This window comes from Neopsephotus bourkii, unplaced genomic scaffold (assembly GCF_033783945.1).
Source record: "Neopsephotus bourkii isolate Nb327-2 ecotype Australia unplaced genomic scaffold, CSIRO-AGI_Nbou_v1 NB_1280, whole genome shotgun sequence".
Classification (NCBI taxonomy): Eukaryota; Metazoa; Chordata; class Aves; order Psittaciformes; family Psittacidae; genus Neopsephotus; species Neopsephotus bourkii.
The window spans coordinates 630-13,520 of record NW_026901765.1 but is presented as its reverse complement, the minus strand read 5'-3'; the positions used below and the strand labels follow the sequence as shown (position 1 = coordinate 13,520).

At 39.2% G+C, this 12,891-nt stretch overlaps 1 protein-coding gene across 3 annotated transcripts; it reads left to right on the top strand.

Moving 5' to 3' along the window:
- The first annotated feature begins 3,760 nt into the window (after positions 1-3,760).
- On the top strand, positions 3,761-12,641 carry LOC133218657 (T-cell activation inhibitor, mitochondrial-like). Of its 3 annotated transcripts, none has more exons than XM_061365305.1 (6): positions 3,761-3,841; positions 5,880-5,950; positions 8,986-9,118; positions 9,650-9,803; positions 11,006-11,252; positions 12,507-12,641. In XM_061365305.1, exons 2-6 carry the CDS (start codon positions 5,919-5,921, stop codon positions 12,631-12,633), a joined length of 693 nt encoding a protein of 230 aa, XP_061221289.1. In that variant the 5' UTR covers positions 3,761-3,841; positions 5,880-5,918; the 3' UTR covers positions 12,634-12,641. The 3 variants fall into 3 exon arrangements, with proteins under 3 accessions (XP_061221289.1, XP_061221290.1, XP_061221291.1); XM_061365306.1 differs by having other exon boundaries at positions 3,770-3,841; positions 5,876-5,950; XM_061365307.1 differs by lacking the exon at positions 3,761-3,841 and adding an exon at positions 6,544-6,581 and having other exon boundaries at positions 5,876-5,950.
- The last annotated feature ends 250 nt before the right edge of the window (positions 12,642-12,891 follow it).

Sequence of the window (12,891 nt, the reverse complement as noted above, 5' to 3'; positions counted from 1 at the left end):
CAACATTATTTATTGCAACTGTCCTTTGCGCTTTTGAATCATGAAAGCCATTATGATCTTAGCACTGGGATGTTTGTGGAGGTTTTTCATGGATGGGGTTGTTAGTGTTTTGGGGTTTTTTTGGCTGGGGGGGGCTTGCCACTCTAGTCTTGAGGTTCATGCCATTAATCTGATTATCAGCAGTTAGCTTCATGGTCAGATCCAGACACTTTTTGACACCACTACTCATCCTGTCTGGAAGTCTCTGCTGGAAGAGAGAGGATTGAATATGATGACTGCCATGATCACTGTCTTCCTGCTGTGCTACCTGTACAGAAAAATGCTCTTGTGTTTTCACAGGCTGTCATTCTTCTGTAGGGATCTCACCTGATTTCCTTCTAAAAAAAATGGAAGATTCAGTACTGACAGTTGGGTAGCATTTATCTACTAAAAGCCTCTTACCTCAACATTTCTCTTGCAGAACAGTTGGCACTAGTTCAAGCACACAGTTGGTTCCACTACATGGTATTCGCCAGGATGGCTCTGCCATTTGCAAGGCTATCCACCTGGTAAAATTCAGCAGCATTTTGCTGCTTTTGTTTCCCAGTAGCTGAAATACTGGATAAAAAGTGATGAGGTTTCAGAGGAGAGATCGAAGCCAGTGTTCCTCCAGCCACTCCAGTATTAGCAGCAAGTGCAATTTTGGGAGATTTTGACAAACTAAAACTGGCAGTGAGAAAATAAGTCATTTTTGCTAATTACTTTCTGTAAAATCCTTTGTAGCTTAATCTCCCTTTGAATTAGACAGAGCCTTTCTAAACTTCAGCTAAATCCCACACTTCTGTAAGCAGTACCAGATGTAGCTAACACTGTGAGAAATTCAGAAAAGCAAAATTCTCTTAGTCATCTGTATGGCTTCAAAGTTTGAGATGTTCTAGAAACAGCTTTATTTTCTCCATTATAAGCCACCTTGAATTTTCATTTATATCATCCCCAGGGAAAAAAAAAAAAAGATAAAAAAACAAGTATTGCCTTATTTTTCAGAGGTTAATCATTGACCTTCTAGCTTAACTTGGACTTGCCAAAATTTGTGCAACGTTTTGGCTCCATCTCCCAAATATCATCTTCAGCTGATAGAATGCAGTCTCAGCCCTGTGTTACACTAACAAGGAAACCAAGCTCCCCACCAGGTTGCTGAGATGTTTTGTTACAACTGGTGCATCTGGTGTTTCTGTCAACATAGTGGTTCTCCCTATCACCATGATAAAACAGCAGGAAATTTAAACAACTGTACTGTTAAGTCCCATATTTTGCATTTTTGTGCTGAGTCCATTTGAAATACCATACAAATCTCATCGTGTCGATGTGTATCAAAATGCCACAAAGCAACCTTCTCAGTACCGTTTTGGTGACAGAAATTGTGTGATAAAAAGGACAAAACTCCAATGTGGAATGGAAATAAGCCTGTAAAGATGAAAGAATCTATTCTGAAAAATAAAGTACAACAGAGACAATGCAGTTTTGCAGACCCTGCCATTCAGAAGATACGTTTAGTTTTTCATGTAGGAGATAAAATGTTTACCTGTCTATAGAGAGAGAGAAAAATGTGCAGAAAACTTTCCTGTACTGCTCTCAGTACCTAGGTCTAGACAACACTGTGCTCCTTCAGTATGTTGTTAGATGCATGAAAGTTCCCTTTGTGAATATCTTCCTTCAGTTTTCACTGATTACAAGGTATGCTCTGGGAAAGATTAACTTCTGTTAGGAATGGACAGATTCTTGTAACTAAACCAGAATAATTTTGCTTGGAAGACTTACCACAGTTTTATTTCAAAGCATTGATAGTTTTGAGCGTTTCTTAAGCCTCATCAGGGACAGAGGTAAGAAGCTGGAAATAGCAGCTTGATAGTTTCACAGTGTTTTATAAAGAGCAATTGTGGGGGTCATTTTTCAGTCATTAAGATGTTAATAAATATCTTTTATTATTTCTATGAAGTATCCACAGTATCTATGAGTATTGTCACTCAATTATTTAATTCCGTTCAGATCCCTGTAATTAATATGTTTGGGTATGCAGGAGGACAGGCAAATGGCAAAGCAGACATTGAGAATTTAACATCTTGTAACTCCTGCAGGAATCTAGACTATGATATGCTGTGTGAGGAGGTTAAGAACATGTGAGATCAATCAGACTATGCAGTTTTTCACCATGCCATAGCACATAATTTGACAAATGCTCATGAATGAATTGGGCAGAAATTCTCAGCTGTGGACATGGCCAGCTTCCAGTTTGAACAACAGACCCAAACTGAGGTGACAGTGAGGCCTGTGGGCTGGGCTCCATTCATGGGAGAATTCTAATGGATGTCAATGAGTCTCGCAGGAGGAGAATAGTAAACTTTTATGTCCCTGGTGTAGTAATCAAACTTTTAATTACCAAAATCTTAATGCCATACTTCTCAGCTAGGTGAAGTGCAGGCACATTAAGAACAACTAGTAGTTTGCATTTTTGTCCTTTCTCAGTTTTCAGATGCATCTTCACAGGGTTTTTATTTTTGCAAATCCCAGGTCTACATTTTTCAGTCTTAACCCCTTCGGCAAAACTGTTTTCTAAAATTACTAGTATGATGAGTAATACCAAAAATTAGTGCTGACATTGTTGGCTTCAGATTCTCTGTGCTATTGCGCATGATGGGACTGGAGAAACTGCCCATCTGCAGACCACAGTGCAGAACAGAAACAAAAGATCAAAGAGGAAATGGCTGTTGCCCGCTTGCAGCAACTTGTGATGCTTAAAATTATTCTGTTAGGGGACACGAGGTGTTCAAAACACACTGAACTGGGGGCCAGGAATGGTGCTCTGGCTCCTTTTGGTGGTGGCGTCTACTGCTGAGCTCTCACGATTTACTCTATTCCTCAGAGAGTTAAATCCAGGTGAAATGAACATCATACCTTCTGCTGAATCAATTAAATTTATTTTTCTGTCTTTGTAATTATACAGCCAGTGTACTTGCATTAACTGATGGCTTCTATCAAAGCAAAACCCATGCTTCACATCATGGAAATTACACAAATACCCCACAGCTTGTGAAAACATCAACTTGATTTAAAGTTTCACTGAACTACAGATTCAGCCTTGACAGTTTGCTTTTTTAACCTTTTCTGCATGGAAGTGCAATGGATTGTATGCAGGTAACTCCAATCCGTTGGAGTTAAACCCCCTTTGTTCTGAAACTCGCCAGATCAGTAAACGTTTTTACTCTGAGGCTGCAAGTCTCCATTAGCTGCTTCTTGATACCAGCAACCCTGGGGGAAAAAAAAAAAAAACAAAAACAAAACACATTTGTGCATAGCGCATTACTGATCACAGAGCAATCGCTCTTGCTTTTCCCCCTCGGGGCTGCTCACGGTAGGTTCTTAGCGCCTCTGGTGTTTTCCTCCTGCAGAACAAATAGAATGCAAAGCACACTTAACTATTCGGAGAACTCGCACAAAAAAAGAGCGGCGATTTATTGTGTCTCCATAGGCCCGTGGACACACTCTACTACCAGAAGCAGCCCCCGACACCTAGCACCACTCGCACGAGCGGCTAGCCCCACCGCGGCCCACAACACCATTATCCCCGCCAGAGCTGAAGACACCCCCGCGGCGACAAGCACGGCACAGCCACCTTCAGGCTGCGCCTGCGCGGTGCGGGGTGAGAGAGGCGCACGGAGGCCACGTGAGCGCCGGGGGCGGGGTGGACAGCGGCGGAGGAGCAGCCCTCTGGCGGGAATTACTGCTCCCGCTGCCTAACGTTTGTGGGGGTCGCTGCGTCAGGCGATGGGGGTCGAGCGCTGGCGGGTGCCGTTCGGCCGTGGCGGTAAGAGGCGGTAAGAGGCGGTAAGAGGCGGTAAGAGGCGGTGGGTGTCCTTGGGCTTCTGTGAGGGGAGGGAAGGCAACGCGACCTACTGCTCTTTTTCTCGGGGTGCTGTCTCGTCCGTCGCCAACTTCGGTGGCCGGAGGACGATGTGAAGCCGAGCCGGGATGGGTGGAGAGGGGCGCAGAGGCTGCGCTAAAACCAGGCCGGGCTCTGTCACTTCCCTCTAGCCCCTCCGGCGGGGTGGCTGCGGGGGGCCTGGCGAGGGGCTGCGCCCGCTGCCGCCCTGGCGGAGCCTGCCCGCTGCGGAGCGCGCGTAGCGGTACGTGCGCGGCGGCACGCACGGTCGGCAGCTGTCTGCACGAGCCCTGCAGGTGGTCGGCCAGGCCCTGGCGCGGCTGCTCCGGTGTCGGGGGCTCGCTGCGGCCGCGCGTCGTTGTCAGGTAGCCGGGTCCCGAGGCACCTGCTGGGGCGCCGCGTACGGCCCGCGGTGCTTAGCGTTGGGCCCAGCCCGAGAGCGGCGGAGAGCGGGTGGGGCTGCTTCTTTCGAGCCTTTTAATATAGCGAAGGGTGGGGGTTGCCGCGGCAGAAGTCGCTGACTGGTATGCCGTTAAGCGGCTGTAGCAAACCCCCTTCAGCGAGTTTTAAAGCCAGTGCTATTTAAATGGTTAAAACTGGGGAGTCTGGGTCTTTTCAGCTTGCTTTCCTTCAAGTAGCGGGTTAATCCGTTTCACCCGAGCTTGTTTTCTGAATGCTGTTATCTTTTGGTATTAGTTTCATACTGTTTTCTTCATGCTGCCTTTAAGGGTCAGGCGTAGGCAAACACCTGAACTAGGTAATCTCGGTTGGAATAATGAGGTAGTAGGGTGCAATGTCGTCTTTTCGTAGGCTTTTGCAAAATGAGTGCAGCATAATCAATGTCTTGCTTCGTATGAGGTGGGGTGCAGGTGAAGCCGGCTCAAAACTAGGAGGGTCTGTTTGTTAACTAAGGGATGTAACAATTTATGAGCGCTTAATAGAGCATTTAAAACAAGAAACGACTCTTTTGTGTGGTTATACAAAGTGTCATCACAGGTTAGTGAGATTGTTGGATTTTTTCCATCTTCTGTGCAAATCCCTGAAGCTAAAGTTATAGAGAGATCTGTTTTATTACCAGAGAGCTTCTTAATGTATTAAAGTTAGTTTATGATTAGGATTGTTGTTAAGGGCACTAAATATGTAATTATTACCACCCTCCCACCTAGCTCAAAATCAGAAGACAATTACAAAGTGTTTTGGGGATGTTTTAGCTCAGCATATCTTTTTCTCACCCTACTCACCTCTAGTAAAATATTTGGTAAACAATTTGTGCTATTAGTTAAGTGTATTTGTGTTAGTAAGATGCAATTCCAAAGCTTCAAGTGCTTTGCAAAATAGTCATAGGAACTACCATGTAGAATTGGAAGAGGGAGGGTATTTCTCTGATAACTACTCATTCCAGGTCCTTTAAGATGGCACAGTTAGTGGGAACACATTAAAAGTGCACAAAGATATATGAGGAAACATTGTCAATAGGGAGCTGCTGTCATAATCCCTAATAACTAGGTATGTGTTAACACTTTGATACACAAAGTGGTTTATCTCCTATTGGAAAGCTCTCAGTTACAGTTGAATTTACAGAAGTTCCTGGTAAAAAATGCTAATTCATATTTATGAAAGCCAGCAAACTTCTAATAAAGATTTCCAGGCATTGTTGCATGACAGTGCATTTCCCATTGGTTTTCTATTGTGCCCCCATAAAATCATATAAATATGGTATATAAATTCTAAAGTATTATAATTTGTTTGAAAATTTTGAACTTAGCACAGTAAAAAGGTACATTGAATTCCACAGGCTGGTATGTGTTAGTGATTAAAGAAACCTTCTATTATTTTTTATTTTTTTGCTTCTATACTTCAAGATGAATGCACTGATAAGTAACAGGGGGAATACTCGTGTCCATTACTAAACAGATGGGTTTTTTTCCTTTTTTTTTTTTTTTTTTTTCCCCAAGTGAGTTAGTGGATGGCTGAAAGTTATCTTGACCCTTGAGTTGCTGCAATGTTTTGCTGCTTGAGAGCCGTGAGGAGAAGGTATGGGATGTTGCTGACTTAATTTACCTTTACCGTATATTTAAGTGTTTGCTTATGACTTGCATGTATGTAAAACTGGTTTGGTACTTTTGTTCAATTTGGCTTATTTCTTTGGCTTTCTCATCTTTACAGCTTGAAGCTTTCAACAAAGTTGAAAATCCCCAAAAGCCATATGCCTGTCCTCAAGTGAGACATTAGAAAGGCTCTCAAAAAAAAACAAGGGTTTAAAATAGCTTAATTACAACAAAGTGGTAGTCTGACTATGATACCCAATATATTACTGCATTATTGAGTTATTAAAGCTCAGTGTTTAAAAATGAATGAATGTATCTGTAATAATGAGTTTAATCTAACAAAGCTTTTCAGCGCCAAGGCTATAAGCCAAAAAGTTAAACTTCAGAGACGTGAGGAAAAAAAAGTAGAAAGACATCTGAAGGGAATTATTTAATCAATAAATTAAATCAGTCCTAGAGTATGATTGCATAATATGTTCTAGTGGAGGTTGTGTTTCTTATCTTTCATGAAGTGGGGACAGCTATCCTCAAAGTGGTTATGACCTTTATTTTAATACAAATACTTTCTCTGCTTGTCAGATCTAAATGAAGCTCTTGGAAAAAAATCCTTGTTCCTTGTGAGTGAAGCCATAAGCATCTTTTTTACATTTTCTTTCTCTAAATTTCCTTTAATTCACTTATTTTGTCACTTCACTTGAAGGATGCCAACAAGTTCTGTCTTTCATCTTCAGTGAATGGATTCTTCCTTCTGTCACACAGACTAATTTTGGCCTTTGGGCATTTCTCTTTTAAGCAAGTTCAAAATAGACTTCTGGCTGGAATCCTGAGCCTTCCTACTAGCATGACAGTGTTGTTTAGATACAAAACATGGCAGCTAAGGTTAACCATACTTGGCCGTTTTCCTTGTAGAATACCAGACAGAAGTTCATGATTAATAAATTTGAAAGTATGATTAATAGTTTCCAGGTATGCTGGAACATTTTTGCTGATTGCTGGCAATGGCACGTAACGTAGCTTGGGAGTGGGTGTGGGAAATAGTGTACAAATAAGGTGAAGGGAGAACTGAGCTCCACTCTCCTTCCTAGCAGCTGAGTCTAGGTAAATGGGGTTTTTTTGCATGGGCATGGCAACTTAGTCAAAACTGCTATCAGAGGAATAGCAGGTTGGTTTACTTTTTTCCCCTTTGTTGGAAAGATTAAATTTTTTTTCTTTTTACCACTTTGTGTTCACACACACACACACACACACACACACACACACAAATCTGTTTCTTTCTCAGCAAAACAATTTATTTTGGTGTTTCCAGATGCAAAATGGTAAAGCATATGACCAAAGCATGCTGTGCTTCCGTTCTTGCAGGTCAGATTAGCAGGTCTTTTCCTGTGTCACTGAGCAATTCTGGCATGTTCTTGCTTCCAAGAGCTTTTGCTCTCCATAAAAACCTGGTATTACTGTGGTACTTAATCATCTCCTGCTATTTGAAGTAGGACCAAGGGCTACAGTGATGATTAGTCTTAGAGATGCAACCAGCAAGAAGGTAGAAATGCTTGCCAGTAGTACAGTCTATCTTTTTTTTAATCTTCTGTTTAATTCACACGCATGAAAATCAGTTTTAGTCCTAATGGTTTGAAATTCCATCAGTCTCACAGTACAGGTTTTCCATCCCACTTTTCTATGAAAGCATCTGTTCTCAGCAAGCTGACTTTTAAGACCTACTGATTCAATATTTGCCCACCTCTTAGGCAGAAAACATTAGCTTTAACTGCTTTCATGTTTTTTAATTGAAGAGCTGGAAATGTTGACAGGAAAAAGGTAAAGTAAGGTTCACTGCATCTGCTTGACAGCTAAACTGTTGTCATTTACTCTACATTTGCCAACATGAAAAATACTGCTTATTGTCTCGACACAAATTTGGGGACTTTGTGGATTAGTTGAATTAGACTTTCTGTTTTTTTTAATTAGTGAAAGCACTCAAGAAGTGGTCTCACATGTTTGTGTGTCCACAATGATTATTAGGTCTAGAATGCTGAACAAATAACTGTTTGTTGAACAATCTTGTTTACTATTATTAATGAAGTTACTAGTTTTTATGTGAATTGGAAGCGGCTTTACCTCCAATCTGCCATATATTGTTTGGGGCTTGCAGTTTGACTGATACTGCAAGGAGTGAAACAGCATTGTATTGCTTTGATTCAGAACTTGGTTTTCCCTCCATTCCAATCTTCCGTTACAGAAGCATGTTCACTGCAGAACTCTTGTTTAATTTATGCATCATTGGAAGTATTCAGTCTTTTTTACTTTGTGAAGTTCTGTAACTTCTTCAGCTTAACTTTTTCTTCTGCTCTTAGTGGTAGGAAAAGAATATTGTTTCACCTGAAATTTCTTGGGGTTTTTCTATTTCGGCAAAGAACAAAGGACAAAAAGAGTACTGTCTTTTTTTTTATTTGATGTCTTCTATAAAAGAGTATGTTTGGGAAAGCAGACTTTTTTCAAATGGTCACAAGTTTGTAGACCTCAGTCTAATGCAGAACTCATTTTGATTGAATTGTGATTATTATTCCTGGGTAAAACTTATTCTTGTGGCACTGCTTGAAAAATACTGGGTTTTGCTTTTTAATTTGAAGGTTCAAAAGCAAGGGTTGGCTTTTAAGAGCAGCTTAAGCAGTAGCTACAAAAAAATATCAGTAAAGCCAGTCTTCATCATTTGAACTACTTGACTGAGGAATTTTATCTTGAGCCTGCTTTGAGAAAGTAGAGGGAAAAGTTATTGTACTTATTTACTTGACTTTAATCAGCCATTAGCATCCCCCATCCCTCAAACCTGTTGGGTTTGCTCTATATAAATACAGTTTTATGAGTCCCAAGGGGAAAAATCCAGAACTCAGACTTCTGATACCTGTTTTAAATTATTATACTTGCAACTGTGAATGTTTGCTCCATTCTGTCACATTCTGACCTAATTTATGTCAGTTTGTCTCTTGATTGGTTGCATCATACATAAACATTTTATTACTTTATTAGGTTATGTCTGGAGAAGATATTGCTACAGGGCGTTCGGTCAAGAAGTTTATCAGGAGCTGATGCCATCAATGCTCTCAGACCTTTCTATTTTGCTGTACATCCAGATTTCTTTGGCCAGCATCCCAAAGAGAGGGTAAAAATCTCTCAGTATGCCTTCTTTGTAAATGTGTCGTGTCAAGGATGGAGATTTTATAGTTTTTCTGCTGTCAGAGAAACAAAAGTAGTATTATAATAGATTATGGTTGTTACCAGAGAACAAAAAGATGCACTGGATTTTTAACAAGAATAGCTCCCTTAAATATCCATTTTTTGTCATATTTTCTGCTTAATTGTTATAAAGTACCGAATCTTCCCTGACGAATCTCTAATACATATTACTTCAAAATGCTGTGCATTATACTTGAATCAGTGTATTTCTTTAATCTTGAAAGCCTTAGAAGTGGTGTTTTGGAATGTACAAGAGTGCGAATATATACATCATACAATTTATTCATGCAAGATAATTACTCGTGCTGCGAAAATGAACAATACCACTACTTGTTAAGAGCAGCTGTCAGTTTGTAAAAATTCTGCATGTAAGATTAAAAAGGTTTAGATGAAAAATGGCCAAATTCTTAATCTGTAATTTGTTTTTCCTTGGCTTTTTTTTTTTTTTTTTTAACAGGAAGTAAATGAAAACTCTCTGAAGAGATTAAATGGTTACTTGGAGAACCTACAGAAACCAGGATTTCGCTCCTTTAAGCCAACTCCACTTACTTTTTATGTAAGAGAAAGAGAGCCAAACTCTTCTAATGTTCAAGAATCCTTCAGTGCTTCAGGTGCTTTTACATTGTGTAGAATATATTTTCCTGTATTTGAATTCTTTCATTCTTTCAGACCATTGCTAAGCCTTGTGCAGTCTTTTCACTTTTCAAGTGAATAAAATCCTGTCAAACCATGAAAATGTCTTACAGGCAGGACTATCCCAAGTACTTAAACATCTTAAGCTTTAAGAGGCATTGACAGAATGAGAAATTACAAAGTTGATCTCTTGTTATGGTATGAGAATGTAAAAACATAGATTGATATAAATGATAATTTTTCTGCTTTTTAATGCCATTGTCATGTTTAACAGTTGGGTCCTTGTTTTAATTATAATATTATAATAGTATATAATATAATAGTATAATAATGTCAGGGTGCTTGTAGCATCAGTAGGAGCTTATTCTGTAAGCAGAGGTTGTATAAATATCTAAAGCTTCAATTTACCGTAGTCTCTTAGCTTTGAGACTACAGAAAATATTGCAAAGTTTGGAATACTGGTTTTGATTAATTTTATTCTGTGTATTTGTGTCTGTTGTACCAATATGCCTTATCTAACAGATGAGCTATATCCTTAATACCCTGTTAGTCAAAACACTTCAGCAAATTGTGAAGGACCTTAGTGCTGGAAAACAAAATCATACTGTTTTTCAAGAAAATAGTAGTGTTATATCCAGTCTACTTAAAGTAACAGACTGGCAGCTGTGTTCTGCTTTTGAGTCTTAATACTTGCTTGCATTCTAATGGGGCAGTTAGGCCTAATAGTTAAGTGATGTGAGTTAGTTTTAAGCCACTGTGCAAGTGTACTGTTTTGTTCTGAAGCTCCTGTTCATAGCCTGGGAAGAGCTGCTGTAATGCTGCATTTCTACAATAAATTATATCAAAAGTGTTTATCAATAATAACATGAATTATGTAGAGCTGTTGGGCAAAATTGCCACTGCTAAAGCAAAAGAATCATTTTTTGGGTTATGCTGCATCTGTAGCTAGGTTTCCAGTTTGTCCAATGATTCAGATAGTTACAACAGCTCTATGTTTTTGGACATGTAACAGTTTTAAAGATGAAACGGCATATGAATTTTGCACTGAGTATTGAAATAACTATAATAATATCCAACTGTGCACACCTTATTTGGGTTATTGTATGATGAGAGAAATGTGAATGCATTTTAAATAATTTTAATTAAATAATACTAATTTTGTGGGACTTGTGTTTTATAGGGTTTCGAGCAGTGAGTTTCACTTTACATACTAGGGATCTCCTGAGCACTGTATTAGATATTCTCAACTCCTGCAGTTTATCTACAGAGCATGTGCAGAGTTTGAATGTGAACTCTCGGCCCCTCAAGGAAGCAGAAAGCATAGTGAACAGACCTATCAAATGGCATAAGACTTACTATTCATTTACTGGATTCAAGGATCCTGAGGAGGAACTTGAACAAGCCCAGAAAGTGGAAACAACTTTAATGTACGTAAATCTTTTATTTAACTGATAATTTATAGCCAAATTGGTCTTACTCTAATGCTGAGTTTTTTAGAGGCAGTCACTAAACATTCTGAACAATACAGAACCTTGTCTAACATAATAATTGTGTCATGCTTTTTACAATTTAATTTGAATTAAAGAGAGTTCAAATGAGCTGCTGTGATAACTGCAGTGCCAGCAAAGCTGAGGCATTCTTGTCTCATTGCCCAACATTCATGTTTGGTTAATCTAGTTTTGGTTAATCTAGTTTTCCAGTTTTGTGGAATATTGGTGGCTGTTCAGACGGAGGCAAAGGTTCCACTTGCTCCTGATAGTTCCTTACCTCTTACAGGACACCTTGTAACACAAAACTATGCAGCTGTTAACTTTGTTGCTAGTATTGCATTATCAGATTATGAGTTTTAATGTACTAGAGAATATTTTTACTTACTTTTACACATTTACAAGAAACTCCGTGAGCAGTTACATATTTACAGTCTGATTAATACCTAACCATTTGGCACTGGGCTTTCTCTGTTCGCTTCTGAGCTTGATCTGATTTTTCTTTTTGCTTAGAATATAGTATGAGAATGGAAGTATTTGTAAAAATAAGGGTATGGAAATAAGCTTAGGCTGTGAAGAAAGGCACAAATCTCTTAACATAGTAGCTTTTTTCCTAGAAATAGGATGATTTATTTACTGAAAGTGTTAGATGTACTCCATGAGTCATGTTTGCCTGGTTGTGATTATTGACAAAAAAAACTGTAAAATTTTGACCTGCTTCATCTCTGTTCATCCCAGCTCTGTGAGAGTTACCTAATTTAGTCCTTTAGTACCATCTCCCTTATTTGATAGTCTATTTAATCACTTAATTTTTTTTTCTTTTAAAAAGACAGATGTGTGGGAACTTCTGTTACTAAGGCAGTAAACTGAAGCTGCCCCTTTAAATCACTGATCTGCTGCTCTGCATCCTTCACACCTTTAAGTCTTACAGATAGTTGTAACACTGTCAAGTGTCTCTTGGCTCAGTTTGGTTCTCCAATCCCCCTCCCAAAGACAGTATGCACTATGTTTTTGTTTGTAGATATCTTAAGAATGAAGCATTTAGCAGTTTCAGCTTCTGTTCTCTACTTTTGAACAGTCCTCTTACCTAACGATTTGAAATAAAACATTAACAGTAAGAATTCAGTTAGTTGTATTGTTTGCAAGAAATCTAATACAGCATACCTCTGGGTTTTTTTCCTCCTCTTCTTTCAGATCCTGGCTAGAAGATAACAAAGCAAGTGCAGTAAATAAGCTGAAAAAGAGTTTGCCACTTAGAAAAGAACTAGAGCGTTTAAAATTTGAACTCTCTCATCAACTCCAGCTCTCAGATATCAGGTAATAAATTAATACAGTCAGAGCAAGGAAGTGTTGTGTAATAATACACCATGAGCTTTAAAGGCTTATTTCAGCAAAACAACTATATTTCATATATGGAAAAGTGTTATTGTACTGAATAGTATTCTTCTAGAAGAATTCTGTTGGGACAAAAGCTTCCCATTACAGTCTGCTCAAAAAGACCTATTATTTGTAACTAATAACATAGGCTCTAGTTGCAGCAAACGCAGAAGCACTTGAAACAGGACCTGTGCATATGTGT